The following is a 16,546-nucleotide window of genomic DNA, read 5'->3' on the forward strand; positions in this document are numbered from 1 at the left end:
ATTGAAAGGCAGCCAGAATCCCAGAGAGACCTTTAACCATCATTGTGCCACAGACTAACAGGAGTGAAAATAAGGGCCCAATATGTACTTCAGGGGTCACGCACAATACAGTGCACTGTGTGGACAACATGCAATTACATCCACAGGTCATGCATGACATTACATTTTGAAGAATCCCAGCCAGCGCGCTGACACAGAGAAGACATGGAGGAGGATGGGTAAGGATATACAGCTCTGCAAGGAAGATTGAGCAGGGATAAGGTAATCTTTATAGCTCTGAGAAAAGGCCAAGCTGCTGGGAGCCACAACTGAAACCCCTCTATTGCTGGTACACGATTTATCCAACAGGCCATAGTTGGAAGAAAACCTATTGGGATCGACATTTCGGATCTGTCACCTCTGGTTTGTAAAAGGTGATGACCTTACAGCAGCACCTAGCCCTGGCTTCAATTTAATCAAATTTATGGAAAGACTTTCAAGACTTAACTACCTAGTGAGCCATTGAACTGAAGTATTACAATGAATGACAAGTTCCTATAATATCAACCTTCAAATTCACTTTATAAAAAGAAGAGACAATGGGTCAGCAATTTAATTTTGTTGCTGTTGGGGACCCAGTGGGCCCCAATCTCCTCTCCCGAATGTTTTGGAACCACCCTAGAGGTGTGCTGGAGCAATCTGGGAAAACTATCTAGCTCTGGTACCGCCATTTAGATACTGAAGGAAGCAGAACCAAAAAAATGGGAAAGCTACACTGACATACTATAAAAGTCCACACAGCTTAGTGTTATAATTTTAGTGTTGTAGCAGATTTTATAGGGTGTTCGATCTCCGCCCTTTCCTTTTTACTGCGATAGAATGCATATGGTAACCTTGTAAATGCAGCACTATTTCCATTGTGAGAATTATTGTGTGCGCCACTCATTGGCCAAGAAATTGAACATTCACAAGCCCTAAATTTAAAATACCACAATTCTCAGGAATTCTATGATGCTGTACCAAGGTATCAACCTGTGGCTTCAAACTACTTTCAGATTCAACCATTTTGCAGACTATTAACATTTTTTCTATTCATATCAGTCCTTGGACCTAATAGAGCTGCCTAATGAGCCTTTCACAAGCCATTCAATAAAGCCAATATACATCATGCACACTGTCTATATTCAACCTATCAGCCATGGAATTGTCAAATTATGAATAAAAGCCAATTAACACACTGCTAGATTTTTGAATGATGTGGCGCAGTCACCAGAAACCCACACAAATGAAGTGAACACATAAAAATCCCATTCAGATGATGCCTCTGGGGAAACTAAACCTGGACCTTGGCACTACAAGACAGTACACTTAAAGCACAGCTACTATCGGTCATAATGAACATTAATTCAGAATTGATATTATTGGAAAGTAAAAAGGCCAGATTTCACATATTCTAGGCTGCAATCCCCATCCTCCACCCCTAACTCCAGATGCTTGGTAACACAGTTTGGGATACCCCCAAATATTTCATTGATTGCTTAATATTTTATTTGCTTATTTTTTTCCCCCTATTAAAAACAAATAAACCTGCCTCCATTTTTCATCCGCCAAGCACCAGCCCATGTCATCTACCCATAAAAAAGCCTGTGTAAAAGTGATTGCATTTCTCATTAGTGCCTAGGAAGACCCACTGAGAACATATTTCATGAACACATGTGCAAGCAAACAAAGGCGGCTTCATATGTAATTAATAAAAATAAATATATCTGGACACGTGACACCATTGCGGTGTTCAGTGCAGAAGAAAAAAATGGAACTTGATTCAGGCCAAACCTGAAAACAAAAAACGTTTTCACACAAGCTTCTTTGTTACACAAATAACCGAGCGCTGGCTTTTAAGGATTTTGAGGCATCCATGCAAGTGGGAAGCTTGTGAAGAGTTCTCATTTATGCCATTCAAAAGAAGCCAAGCAAGAAAAGAAAAAAAAAAAAATCATATTTGAGATAGGAGGAATGGTCGATGCGAGGATGATTTGATGGCAATGACATTCCTGGGCGACATCCTCCGCCACATGCACTCCTTCTGTTGTGCTGTAGCCAGCTCATCACTGAACTCTCTTGGGAAAGCAGCTAATAAAAGACTTTACCCTACACCGATTCTCCAAACATATGTGGAGGATAGACCACTGCCAATCACATCTTCCCCCAATTACATTTTCATAGTCACACACAATTCCAGAGAAGCCACTTCAGAGCAAAGCTGATAAAAAACAGCAAGCTCTTCTATAAACCCGTTGATCGCCGAGCAATATTCCAAGTCAACAGTCGTCCGTTCTTAAGCCAAAAATCCTCCTTTATATTGGTTTGAAGGATGCAATAAAGAGGAATAAATGAAAACACACCGAGGTACATCACAGCAAAGACATCTCTAGCCTTTGTTAGATCAGAAAGAGGTTGCTGGTGGCCCTGTGCTTGGCCGAGGAAATGAAGACAGAATATTCTCTGATCGCACACTAAGATCGCCCTCAAATTTGGATGCCGTCATCAGCAACTAAAAAAAAATATTCTTTAAAGAATTAAAAAAAAATATTACTACCTAACTAGAGAAGATGAAAATCCCACCAGACATCAAAGTTACTAAAAGTTGATGTAACTATACTGAAGGACTTTAGCTTGCTATAAGCACAGTGTATAAAAAGAGTATTTTCATAGAGCTTTTTTTACCTTTTTGCATGACTGCTTCCAAAATCCTGTAGATTCTTTGTATCTACATACATTTGCTACAGCAATGGATGCATGACATTTCTTGTAGAACTGAGAGACTGTGAACCATACATATATAATGTGTGATACAATGGCTGCTTGTACTCGACAAGCCTGGGTGACAACACAGGAGCACAACTGGGTGACAAGGACAGCGTGTTGTCACCTAAATCAATTTAAAAGAAACTTCAATGGCATTAAAGTGGAACTAAAGTTGAACTTTGAAAAATGGTTGATCAGGTGGACTACTGTAACGTCTTCCTCTTTAGTATTCCACTAACCCAACTCTCTCTCTCCTCTACAATCTATTATGAATGCTGCCGCCAGACTTATCAGTCTTTCCCATCACTCCTCTTCTGCTGCCTCTTTGTAATTCCCTTCATTGGCTTCCATTTCACTTTAGAATAAAATTCAAGCTCCTGTGCTTTGTCTTAAAATCCCTCCACAGTTCCTGTCCCACTTACCTTTCTGACCTGATAGAAAAATATTCCCCTAGCCGCTCTCTCCGCTCCTCCAATGACCTACTAATGACTTCCTCACTCATAACCTCATCACACGAATGGCTACAAGACTGTTCTGGAGTTGCCCCGACTCTGGAATGGTCTTCCTCCTTCTATTCGGCTTGGTCCTACTTTCTGCTCATTTAAAAGGGCCCTGAAAACCTATCTTTTCAAACTTGCCTACCCTTTTTCTTCTATCTGTTTAACCCTCACTACTTCCCACCACTTCATATCTCCCCTGCTATTGTGTGATACTTCCCCCCACTTTTATTGTAAGCTCTTCGGGGCATGGTCCTCTCCTGCTCCTGTGACACTGTCTGCATCTGTCTGTCATTTGCAACCCCTATTTAATTGTACAGCGCTGCGTTATATGTTGGCGCTATATAAATACTGTTTAATAGTAGTAATAATAGTTATTACAGAAAGGGATAGGCAATGTCCCTTCTGTAATTCGTCCTAGCTGTCTGATTGCGCAGGGTGACTGTCAAAGAAGTTGAGCATGTGCAGCTCAGTGATAATTGCCAGGTAAACCTGGCAATCTTGGCTTTATTTTGGTGTGCGGGCAATGAAATGAAACTCCAGGCAGTTATATCACTGCAACACAGCCAATCAAGATGATCGAAGATTGTAAAGAAAAAAAAAGAAGGAAGATGGCAATGGCCTGCGCTGGAATAAGTGACTAGCACAGGACAGAGCAACAGATGCTCATGGCAAAGCAGTGTTTTTGCAATATCACCTAGGTGATCATGGTTAAATGACAGTGATCACCATATGCGTCTTTGTTGGCTTCAAGAACGTTTACTGCGTCTATGGCTGCTAGCCTGACACAGGCAGCATCCAGTGCTGAGGAATTTGCACATTTTAGATTTATGGAGCATAAATATGTGGCTAAAACTTTAAAAAAAATAGACAGTGTAGATCTGTGCTCAACTAATAAAATCATCATCTTGTACGCAGTGCTTTACAAAGTCTACAGTCATGTCACTAATTGTCCCTCAACAGGGCTCCTAATCTAATATTGCAATTACCATAACTGCATGTTTTTGGAATGTGGGAGGAAACCAACCCAAACACAAACAGAACATAAAAACTCCATGAAAATCGTGTCTTACATGGGATTCAAAGGCCGGAGTCCCAACCTTTGAGGCCACCCAAATATGAAGCTCTACCTATTGCAAGGTAAAACATACCAGACCAAACTTCCAGATCATACTATAAAAACATTGTGCAGGATGTAGAGGATATGATATGAGATAGTTTGTAGGTAGGCTTTGTGCTGGGCCATTCATTATTTTTTACTGATCCTACTCAGTACACTACCAGATCCTCATGCTATTCATAGAATTGTTACAGACAAAAGCACCATGTGGCCCCAATACAGGACAGTCAGCTGAATATGACGAACATGGACAACTGGTTTGACAGCACATTGGCTTTCTATTGAACACAGCACCTTTATCTATCCAATGTAACCATAAAACATGGCCATAGAATGAGCCTCTAGTGAATATTCTCATGTATAATCTGCTTGTTGGCCTATTAACATTTTTAAGCCTTTTCTATCATTGCACAAATAACTAAAAAGGGAAAAAGTGGAGGTTTCATATAGCATACACATTAAAATATTTATTAAAGGATGTAAGCAGTAACCAAACCCATCCAGAGGGACTTGGTTAATGGTTTTGTGCAATAGAGAGGGCGGAAGCTTGTAGGCATTAAACTCTACAGCCTGGATAAATCAGTAAGGTGCTCTTTTGACCTATTCTGTGCTAAAGGTACATGGAAAACCATCAAACAAAATGGATTCTGCATGAGGATCAAGACTGATTACAATCCTGTATAAAGCAGTCTGCTCCATCTCCAGTCATCTGTAACCTTTGTGTTAGTGGAAACATGACCACCACAGACCCAGCCATCGAAATATTCCAGTTCTCAGACAATTGAAAAATAATGAAAATTAATCTGACAGAAGCACATTTTATTTCGGCAACACCAAGCTTTTCTTTGTCTCAATGCTGGTTCTAGTCAGTCCGCTGTGCGATTGTTTTCATGTATAGAGGACCCTGAATAAAGGCCATAGAACAGAACTGGTTCTAGGGGTTGTGCCTAGGAAGAACAGAATGTTTCATTTTGCTCTAATTCATTCTATTACAGAATTAAACTTTGATGTATTGGTCTTGACAAGTGCTTCATGCTGATTGCATTGTGCATGATGGTATAATCACTCCCCATGCATTTTGCACTGGCTGGCTGATTAATGCAATGGATTTTTGAGGAGGGGGATCATGCAATCCAGAAGATTGCATTCTACTTGGGGGTTGGGGGCTGAGAGATCAGGAGCGGTAGTACAATGTTCAAAGCACATTTTGTTTCCATTTATCGTAGTGTAGGTGCATTTCCTGCTATGACATTGAACACAAAATTTGACTAAAGCCTTTTTGTGGCGTGTCATTGGCGTTAACTAGCCATGCACTGGCTGATGGGTGCATGAGCAGTGTGAACCATAGCTCCTTGATATTATTTACCCGGTAATCAGCCTGCACAAAGCAATATGTAACAGATAACCGGAAGGTAGCAGGGAAATTGCGATCACGTGGGAAGATGTGATTCCATATGGTGCTGAGCACTGGCTTTCCTCTTTCTTCCACATCAGCAATGAAGGGTGAGAAAGGGCGAACTGTTCTATAAAATGCAGTGCAAAGTTTTTTCTGAAGTAGATCAATTTCCCACAAAGATCATATAACTGAAAAACATGTGTAAGCTGTGTAACCATGTCCTTAAAAAAGACTTATCTGCAGTGACCCATGAAAGCCAGCACCCCAGATGTTTCAGGTTCAAAAGTTACAAATGATTGACCTGGGCACATTTTATTTTTAATAAAGTCTAAGTCTGCAGTAATACAATGACCACACCTTAACATTTATATAACAAAAAAGTACCTGCTGACCATCCACAATGGTGGCAACAACCTGCACTTTTAAACATTTTGTTGAATGGATGATATTATCCACTAGAACCTGTATGTTTGTTGCATGTGGCTGCCTTTTTGTCACTCAAATTCCAGCCTTACCCTCAGTCTTACACGGCTGTACAGGCTCCTCTTCTGTACTGAAAATTCTTACTCTGATTGCCCAGCACACTGTGCGCCTATTGTCCTTGGCCCCATCCTTCCATTCACTGGATTTGATTCTTTAAATATGGATTCTCAGCATGTCAGGGTAGTCTTTATGCATTCACACACATCAGGAATGCTAAAGCAGCTACTTATATCCAGAGGTTCTTGGAGGCAGGGTGTGGGGATGTGATAGGAAGCTATGTATAGCACCCGCTTTGTCCCCTCCCATAGGTCGTTCTACCTACACTGAACACAGATGCACACAGAGAACCAGTGATAACATGAGTCTATATTAGGGATATGTAATAACAAATGTTGTATGCTTTTCTTTTTACATGATAATTGGAATTGAAGAGCCAGGGAAGCCAAATTTTAAGTAAATTAGACTTCAGCTTTGACACTGCACATTGAAAAAACTAATATTTCAAAACCTTCAGGTTACAGTCATAGGTACTGTCACAGAGCTACTACTACAAACCCTCTGCAAATGCTAGTTTCCTGGCTATCCCTTGCTGCCATACACTGGAATCAAACAGAAAAAGATGTAAAAGAACGGCAGAATTTCTCAACTATTGCCATTCCAGGACTCAAGGCAATAAACCAACAGCACCAGAATGAAAGCAAAAATGGAAGTCCCCATGCTATTCTCACAACTGTCACTTTAAGTTGTCCACAGATAAGACATGCAGGAACTAGTCAACCCTCTGAATGGATCCCTGAAGCTTCATGGGCATAGGGTTAGCCCTGCTCTCATTTATTCTGTGAGGTGGGGAGACATGACCTGACACTCCGGGTTTAGAGCTCCAAACTGGTCTCATAATACTGTACGATATTGGTCTGCAGCATTTTTCCTTGTAAGTCCAATTCCCTACCAATCAGCAGTGGGGTACATACAGCCAAGTGCAGGCTAACAAGAGTCTGGAATTGTCACTTTGTTTTAACTGGTCTGGTCTGTTAAACTTCTGGGATTCATTGCAGCAATCCTGGCTTTATTAAACTGTCAAATGAATAGCCCTATTTTCAATAACACTAGCTGAACCAAATACAGCTTGCTTGAAACATGACAAGTATAATGATTCAGCACAGGAAAAAGGAATTACAAAAAAAAAGTACATACGTTGATTAAAACATCACTTATTAAAGAAGCAGATATTAAAGTTGCTGCAAAAAAAGTATTTTTATTTTAAATGTAATTCACCCTTATTTAAATGACGGGTAATGGACCAAGTATGTGAGCGAGAATGCTATTGTTTTGCACTGAGCCCCACCGGTGGCTTGTGACATTTGTATTCAGGTCCTATGTTCACCATGTGGCTAAAGGGCTTCCAATTTCATTTCACAGCCAGGAGCTAGCAGAAAACACCAATTAACTTGCAGATCCCATTTGCGAACAAAAGTCAGCCCCCTTCTCAACGTCTGGCATCTGGCAGAGCTTAGGTCTGAGCGTGAAGCCTCGCAAAGGCTCCAGTCTATTTTATTAGAACAAATTTTTACTAAAACAAAGTTCTCTTAATATATTTAGGAAGTATATCCGGGTCTCTGCCTTTAAAATGGTTACTAACATTATATCTGGTGCCATACCAACACCACATGTGCCCAGTTTACATATGACCTTACCAGAGGCTCAATAGGCACCGGCAACAAGCTGAAGCCCTATAAGCAAGAATTTATATTTAGACACATAAAGGCATAAAGTAACTCATGAATCGGAGACTGCCCTGGTTTTCATTATGTCCTGCACAAGTATGATTATGCAACAACTATGGGGGTGGCGTCAAGCACTCGGCGTGCATGGAACCAGAGTAAAACGATTTATGGTTGCACCCAAATTTCCCTACAGGTAAACTATAAACCAATTCAGAAGCTGCATCATTCAGGTCAAGAGTGCAATTAAAACATTGGAAGCCCTGAGTGCGGCTTTAACTAAAAGCAGATAAAAGCTGTAGCCATCTTCCTAACATTTGCGTTAAGCAAAAACCCAAATGTTATTCAATTCCTAACACAGCCACCTAGAATATAAGGTGTGTGGGTTCTTTAAGAGTAGAGCTTCATTTTATCAAAAATTCCACAACTGTAAGCCAGAAAAATGAAGAGCCTTGTCCAAGAAGTCATCTCTCCAGGATGAAATGGCTTTTTCTGGTAAATAAGCGAGGACAATGCAGATTGTTCTTCTCTGCAGTCTGACAGAAGGCCGTGCGGAGCTAGAGAAGACAAATATCCTCTGTGCTGCAGTTTCCTGTCACAAATGTGCTGGAATACCTCCACAGGCCTGCCTAATTCTGGACATCTCTGCCACAAGCTGCTGCCTCTGTAGCCGGATAGAACAGCTCTGACATTCTGTGCTACTGGCGCCTCCAGCCGCATTCCCGAACGGGGAGCAAGCTGCAACTTTCCAGCCAATCTGTACAGCCTACAATAATCAGCTTTTTACTGTGGTGGAGAAAACTGAATACAATCACTGCGGGGACCGAGGATACACTGAAACAATTACAAAACCATGAAAAATGTAATATAAAATTACATTTTTAAGGAAATTCAATAGAGTGGTGTACACTTCTACTACAAGAGTAGTCCTTGCCACATCAAGCCTACCTAAAACCATGTCAATTTCAATGGCATTGGATTTCTTTATTTGTGTGGTCAGTATCAAAACGTTCTCCAAAATACAAGTCTGTGGTGTGGTCTGAGCTTCTAATTGCATCCGTGTGTACTGAACATGCAGTACTATTCATAAATCAGTTGCAGCTTTAAAATGAGCTGACGCAATTACAACGTGGTTACTGCATGGTGAATGTCATGCTGTGATGACAAGTGCACACTCCGAGAATGGAAGGATTGGATTTCAAAAAGCTCTCTCAGACATTCAGACCCAATTATCTTGATCTAGTGTTAGACTAACCCCAGGATCCTGCACACCTAAGAGCTTACAGTTCTCTAACAAAAGACCTCTCACCCTTCATGGCGGAGCTGTGCAGTTATCACAGCAAGTTTAGTTCATTTGCTTATCCTAAAGTGGACTAGGCCTTGGATAAATTCCTTAGACTATATACACACGTCAGATTATTCTCGCCTCGGGGTTGGTATCAGATGAGAATCTGACCTGTACGTTGGCCGCCTGAAGCCATTCATGAATCCATCCTGGCGGATCAACAACACTTAAAGACAAACGATTGCAATGCAATCACAATCCTTTCTAACAACAAAAATCTAACATGTGTTGCTAGCATGTTCAATCTGCTCTGAACACTATCTGGATGATAGACAAACAAAAAGACTGTGGTGTACTAGCCAGGAGTGAAAATAATAGAATTGGAAAGCTTCTCTGAATACAACAAAGGACCAAAACATTTGGTAGATCATTTAGCTAAACTGTTAATGGAGACAGGATAACTAGTCAGATAAAATTAAATCCTTCATTTTTGGATTAAAATAATGGAATACCATTCGTTTTCAGAGATTTTGAACTAAACTGAAGAAAGTCCTCCTAAAAGATGCCATTTTAAGCATGGTAGAGCGAAGGATAATGTTTGGGCAACAGAGTTTGGACAGCCCTAGAAAAGTCTTGGAGCTTGAAGCAGCTCAGATAGCAAAACATAAACTGGGATATAAAGCCATCAAAACTATCAAAAATTTAACATACAAAAACTTTGTGAGGCTTTTATCAAGTAAATCCTACTGCGCGGTTTGCAAAATAAAAAAAAAAATAAAAAAAGATACAGAAAAATGCAAAGCATTTTTAAGTAAATATTCTGATATCACAAAAGTTTTGATTTTTATTCACAAACTGTTGACTTATTTCACAGATATGAAGACACAATAAAGAGTGAAAGCCATACTTTACCACAACATATCAGCTGTCATAAATCCCCAGCTATTGTTAGGAGATAATCTCTGGTGCAATAGGCTCCATTGCCTTCTATAGGTAACAGAGGACTTTCATAATTGGCATGTGCAGCCCATGGGTTCCACGAAGGGGAGGTCTCCTTGGGAAGTACAGGGGCATCTAGGAATTACAACTGCAGTGGTCTCAGATGTTCCCATACAAACTCCCCTATTTTGCAGTCATCTTAGCGGTGTTATTATGTCTACAAGAGATATCCCCCACAGGATGCCAGTGTAAAGAAAAAATATTTATTATTGTATGCCTAGACTAGTCCCATGAGGTTGCAATGTACACAATACAAAACAGACTGGTGACGCTTATATATCCAGCTACCGGTATAGAGGCTAGAATGACTTAATGTAAAAGGGGCCCATAAAATGTTAATACACACAAATGTCTAGAAACTAAACTCGAGCAATAGGCAAGACATCAGCCTAGGCAATAAGCAAGTAAATGTAGAATCTTCAAACTGTTACAATTGAAACATAAAGGCAATTAAACTTTATATTTACTTTCCCTGGAGTTCAATCTTAGGAAAGTAAGGCAATTTTAACGCTATACATTATGGGAAAAATCTTAAGGTCACCGGTATTGTGTATTATCTTTACTAAAGGGCTGCATGCAGCCTATTGGATGCTGGAGGGTCATGTGACAGACCTGGGACAATGTAATGGACATTTGTATGCACTGTCTGCGTCAGTTACAAGATAAAAAGATACAGACCATATATCCAACTAGAACAAGATGTTCTGGATATAGCTAGACAGCAAGGTAATTGGGAGGAAGCTTAATTTACATACACACATCAGATAATCATCATCTGAGAGGAACGATCATGCCAGTCTTGGGTCAGAATCTGACATATGTGCAACGGTCACCTGACATCTGTCACAACAGGTTCATGAACAACATTTGGGACCGACCACTTTGTAAGTCGAGGTAGTTGAGCACAGCAGGTGGGCGCCACTCCTTCTTCACCCTTCTCCTACTATGGGACAGAATAGGCGCTGCATACTGCATCCGCTTTTTCCATCTGTCAATGTAAATACTCAAAGATCCTTTCCAGGGGCAAAAATCTGATGTGTGTATGTAGCCTAGAACCACTCTGCAAGAAAGTTGCGCTTTAGTGTTGTGTAATGCATGTAAACATACATTAAACTATTTTGCTCAGGCTGCCAAAGAACCATAATGGGGTCCTGCACCAAAAAGGACATTATGACTTCACAAAAAATAACCCCTGTACAAGTGTGGGGTGATGTGTGGCCAACCAGCATTTTACCATACAAGACCATAAAACATTCAATGTGAATGGGCCCTTAATGTAAACCGGTCATATGGGTCACCATTGCTGAGTAAACTTGTGAGCTGCATCAGATTTCATTTATGGGTCTTTGACTTACAAATATATGCAGCACATGAAGTAAAACTGTAGCCATACTGAGATTTGCAAACATTAAAAAAGGTCAGAGATTGAGAATACTAAAGCCATAGACAGCTATGCAAACAATGTATTCTGAAAGATGTAAACATTAGTCAATATATATAAGTTTTTACTGATCTTCAGGTTTACTAACACCTCAGTGTAAACCCGTATGCTGAGCAGATCCACCCAACGCACTATACAGTCTGTCACTTATTAACAAAAGCAATAAGAAAAGCTAACCAGCATCTCAGAGCACAGGTACAGCCAGTTCCCTCCAGAAGACTCTTAGTCACAACAGCATGAAGAAAGCAGATCTAGATCCTCTTAAAACCTTGATCATAGGCCATTCCCATGGTTGTTTCGCCCCAACCGCAGGGGAAAAAAAAAAAGTGAACACACAGTTCCTGCTATGTATGCCAAGTAACTCCCTTAAACTCTGCCAAGTTGGCTGCAAACATGTTCATTAGAATAGTAAACACATACATGGGATTAAAGCTACAGAACAGGAATTAAACATCAAGCCAAAAACATAAACAGAGTAGGCAATCGGTGTCCAAGTAGTTGATAATGGCGGAGCCATGGTTCAGGCCCCATAAATAAAAGGTAAGTGCAGGCAAACAGAAGCAAGACTCCAATTTAATGAAGACACAAAGGCCTTTATTTTACAGGCCTCACATTAAAGTGAAGAGTTTTGTACACCAAACACCATGATAAAAAGAGTGTCCCTTAGCTACCAATGCTAGGGGGAGCCATTTCAGGAGTTGAGCCAAATTTTCATGAAACAGTCTAGGAAAAAGTGAGCTCACAGCTCTGTTTAATATTCACAGCTCACTCAGCCATTCTTTTTGCATTAAAACATTTTCACCTTTAATTTAAACAGACCTTGCTTCTCTTTGGGAAGAGATAGCAGTCCTGCTACCCAAACTGCTACCATCAACAACCAGACTGCACAATCTTCTTGCAACCTATAGTCTGATAACACCATGACACCCCTAACACAAGGACAAATCAAACTCAGGTAAGTGAACAGGTTAGATAATACCATACCTAGCTCATCCCAGAGCTGCCTGTATTTGTCTGTCATTGCTGTGCCTTGCTGCCTCCATAGTGAAAGACGAGGATCGGCCATGAATTGCTCTGTTATTAGGGTCAGCATACGTGCTCCATTGGAGTCCCTCATTTTTAACATCTCCCGTACCTGCCAAATAAAGAAAAAAAATGACAAAATCTTTCAATAAGAAATAATTTCAAATTGAGGTGTCAATCACACCCCTGCAAGGTATGAATAGCTTTTACGTGTGAGCGTTCTCACCCCTGCTTGTGTACATTGACAATTTATCCCGGTTAAGCCTGTCCACATTCTAGGACACCAACACCCTGTGAAATTTGCATTTGTGCTCACCATCAGCAATCCACCTGGGGGCCATACAGAACCTCTTGCACAGATAACAGGTCCTCCTATTACCTCAAACTGCCACACAAAAAGGTTTTCCTTTTATTTCTTAAACCTACCACCAACTATTGTGCCTCCCACAACAAAAAAAAATGTCTTAAAGACAAACTGAAGGCAAGGAATTCTGACAGGTGTCACATTCAGATTCCACAAGCAACTGCAATGGCATATTTTGGTGGCTTTTTACAGGTCTTTTAACATTTTAAAATGGATCGAGAACTATTTTCTTAATACAAGACAACCTCTAAAAAAATAAAATAAATAAATGACTAGTATTTCCGAATTTTAAATGGTGATAAAGATCCAGCAGCAACATTTTTTACTTTTCAGCAAATTCAATATATTCAGAGGAATGCCGTTAACTAAAAACTGTGGTTCTATGATGCTATAATGCACAAGGAATTTGCTATCATTTTTATGCAGCTGCAGACATACGCTTGGCCTGTAGGGGGCATTTTTTGGCAGAAGAAATGTGGCTGAAGTTGGTGAAGATAAATAAAATTTTAAAAGGAAAACAGGAACCTTGATGTATACATCTCTATAGCATTCTTTGTCGCAAGTATTGTGAATACCATCAATTATAATTCCAGATCTAATGTGAGGAAATCCAACAGAGCTTAATTAATTTTTTTAAAACAAGCTAAAGAATGGGGTCACGTACAACACCTTCCCCCTACATAATTCCTACTCAATATTAAGGGCTCTATTTTGGCTTTCCAACGCTGCGGATATTTTGCTAAAAATGTGTGTAATTTAGCTAGTATTGTGCTTCTTGCACACCGCTGTCACTTTGCACAGCAAAACCCCGATATCTTATGACAGTGTATTCTATTACAGTTAAAGCTTCCTATACCACTTGTCTATTTACAAATCTCCAGTGAGGACGCTGATTTACTGTCCAATAAGCAGGCTGGAGGCAAACATGCAAAACTCTGGGAGGAAGCTACAATGCACACAAACAGGAAAAAAATTTGGCCGGCTATGCAATATGGTGAGGTATGTGAACCACTTATTACAAATCATTTGTTATGTATTTCAACCATTTACATTATGGGTTGAGAAAGTATAGAAGATAAAAAAAATGTTCCTTTCTTTTGAAAGGTAGAAGAGAAATTTTAACATTACATAATTATAAATTGCATCAGTAAATAAACATTAGGGACACTTGCTGATTGAGTTACAGGATTTTATTCCCAGGGATGCATTGCAAAAATAAACAAGTCATCTAAGTAGCCTGGACTACTCATTTTCTATTATACTCACACATTCAAGAAGACCAAAGCCACCTGTTTAGAAGAAAACCATACCTTGGCAAAAAGCAAGTTGAGTTGCTTGCCTGATCCATGGTAACCACCCTGGGAGAGAAATAACTTGACCTGTTCCTGGACCTGCTCCTCATCCAGATGCCAACAGTTCTCATCGTCTATACTGGCGCCTGCTGTCGGATCTGGAGCACCTGTTCACATAAGAGAGACAGCTGGGTATTAATGCACGGGCCATGTATAGGAGAGCCATTCGATCTATGCGGGGTCAGCATTAGCAGCCACACCAATGGGATTGCTTCCATTATGTAGACTTTAATAGAAAACTATGCCTGCAGTTTAACAATCCCCTACATCTTAATTAAAACCCAGTACAAGTAAGAAAATAAAAGTTTCAATTTAGACTTAAATGAAGGCTTCTATATTGTGATAAGTGGCATTTTGTTTCTAAACCCAGTCAAAAATAAATAAATAAAAAATAAAAAGCTTATTAGGATTTTATTTCGGAGGTTAATATAAAATGATGGGCTTTGGAAGTAAGCAGCAATGAGTAATCATACAATAATGAACAGTTACAGTTCTCCACTTATTAACTGATTTAGAATCCAGCACATTATATCCCCAGTATGTGTAGTAAATGACCAAAAGCAAAGCAATCTACCATTTACAGTGTGTTGTGGTGATGTATATTATGGTGTGAGGCACTAAAATGAACACCCAAGAGGTAAAAAAAATACTTGTTCCGCACACCAACTTTACAGCTTTTGAGTCACTTACAAAGATAAAAAGGCTATAATGGGCCTGAAGAATCATCTGCAGTACTGCCATCCATTGAGCTTTGCTGTAGCCATACGACTATGATGGCGAGGGGTGACACATACTATTTCCCCCCCATGACCCAGCATTATGTTATATTACACCTTGTTCCTGTAGCAAGAAAACACTTTTACTACTCCTTGTGATATTACAATTCTTGCAATGGTAGATGCTGGAAGTTCTGTTCAGATTAAAGTAGGCTCACTGCAAGACCTTCATGTTAAAAGAGCCCTTTCCTTATAAATGGTGGGCAGGCTCTTGGTGGTTTTTTTTTTTATTTCTGGAAATAAATCAATGGAGGCATTTGCAATAAGAGACAGAGGTGGGGATAAGCAGAACTGTGTAATCCTGTAGGTATGGCAATTTAATTGCAGCTTCAACATGGACAGAAACATCAGCATTTTTCAGTTATTCCAGATGTTATTCAGAGGTTTTCAACATTGGCAGCACTGTGCAGACACCAGCTAATAAGGAGGTGAAAAAGTGTTTGAACTGTGTAAAGAACCAAAAAAAATGACATTTTAGAAACTTTGGGCCTGATTTATTAAAGTTCTCAAAGGCTGGAGAGGATACACTTTCATCAGTGAAGTTGTGTAATACAGCAAACCTGGAATGCATCTGATCCAGGATTGAAAACATTTGCCAACAAATAAAAACTTACCTAAGAAATCCATTCCAGGTTTGCTGGATCACTCAGCCTCACTAATGAAAGTGTATCTTCTCCAGCCTTGAAGAGCTTTAATAAATCAGGCCCATTACCTGGACTTCCACTGTCAAAGACACAGCATATGAAGACAGAGTACCTAACGCCAAACAAGCGCTCAAGTACAACGCCTCATGTAAATGCTTCATCCATTCCCTTTGACTATGAATGGCTGTTTTCCGGCTCCTCAGTGGTTAACTGCAAGGAAAATGTGCACTAAGCTGCTCATGTAAAAAGGAACCCAAAGACACAAGACAGGTAAAAGAGCCAATGAAATAGCAATGTGCTGTATTCCACAGCAAAGGGAATAAGTCCTTCACCGAGGTCACTCCTATAAATCCAGGTCTGATTGGCTGTTATGGGTTTCTGCATTTGCAATAAATCAACTAAACTCATATTGTTATACCTCTGTCCTATTAATCTACATGAATGCCATTGTATTGTGATGACTGTAAGCCCTACCATGGGCCGTCCCTGCTGCTCTCAGCTATTCTTTATCTTCTGGAAAGTTTCCCAACAGGACTTCTTCACAGCTCCTCTTCAAAAGGCTGCAGAAAACAGCGTACACACAGGAGGATAGAGCAGCTGTTGTCAACGTATGTTTCTAATATCACCTTGCAGAGAGTCCTAAATGTTTTATTACAGAGGG

The 16,546-nt window shown here is 40.1% G+C and overlaps 1 protein-coding gene across 1 annotated transcript in view; it reads right to left on the reverse strand.

Moving 5' to 3' along the window:
* Positions 1-16,546, reverse strand: part of ZSWIM6 (zinc finger SWIM-type containing 6) — an 85,400-nt gene that overhangs the window by 21,459 nt on the left and 47,395 nt on the right. Inside the window, exons 3-4 of the mRNA XM_072416379.1 lie at positions 14,424-14,572; positions 12,711-12,861 (exon numbers count right to left, since the gene is read on the reverse strand). Coding sequence (XP_072272480.1) covers positions 12,711-12,861; positions 14,424-14,572 — 300 coding nt within the window. The remainder of the gene's footprint in view (positions 1-12,710; positions 12,862-14,423; positions 14,573-16,546) is intronic.

Source organism: Pyxicephalus adspersus, chromosome 6 (genome assembly GCF_032062135.1).
Source record: "Pyxicephalus adspersus chromosome 6, UCB_Pads_2.0, whole genome shotgun sequence".
NCBI lineage: Eukaryota > Metazoa > Chordata > Amphibia > Anura > Pyxicephalidae > Pyxicephalus > Pyxicephalus adspersus.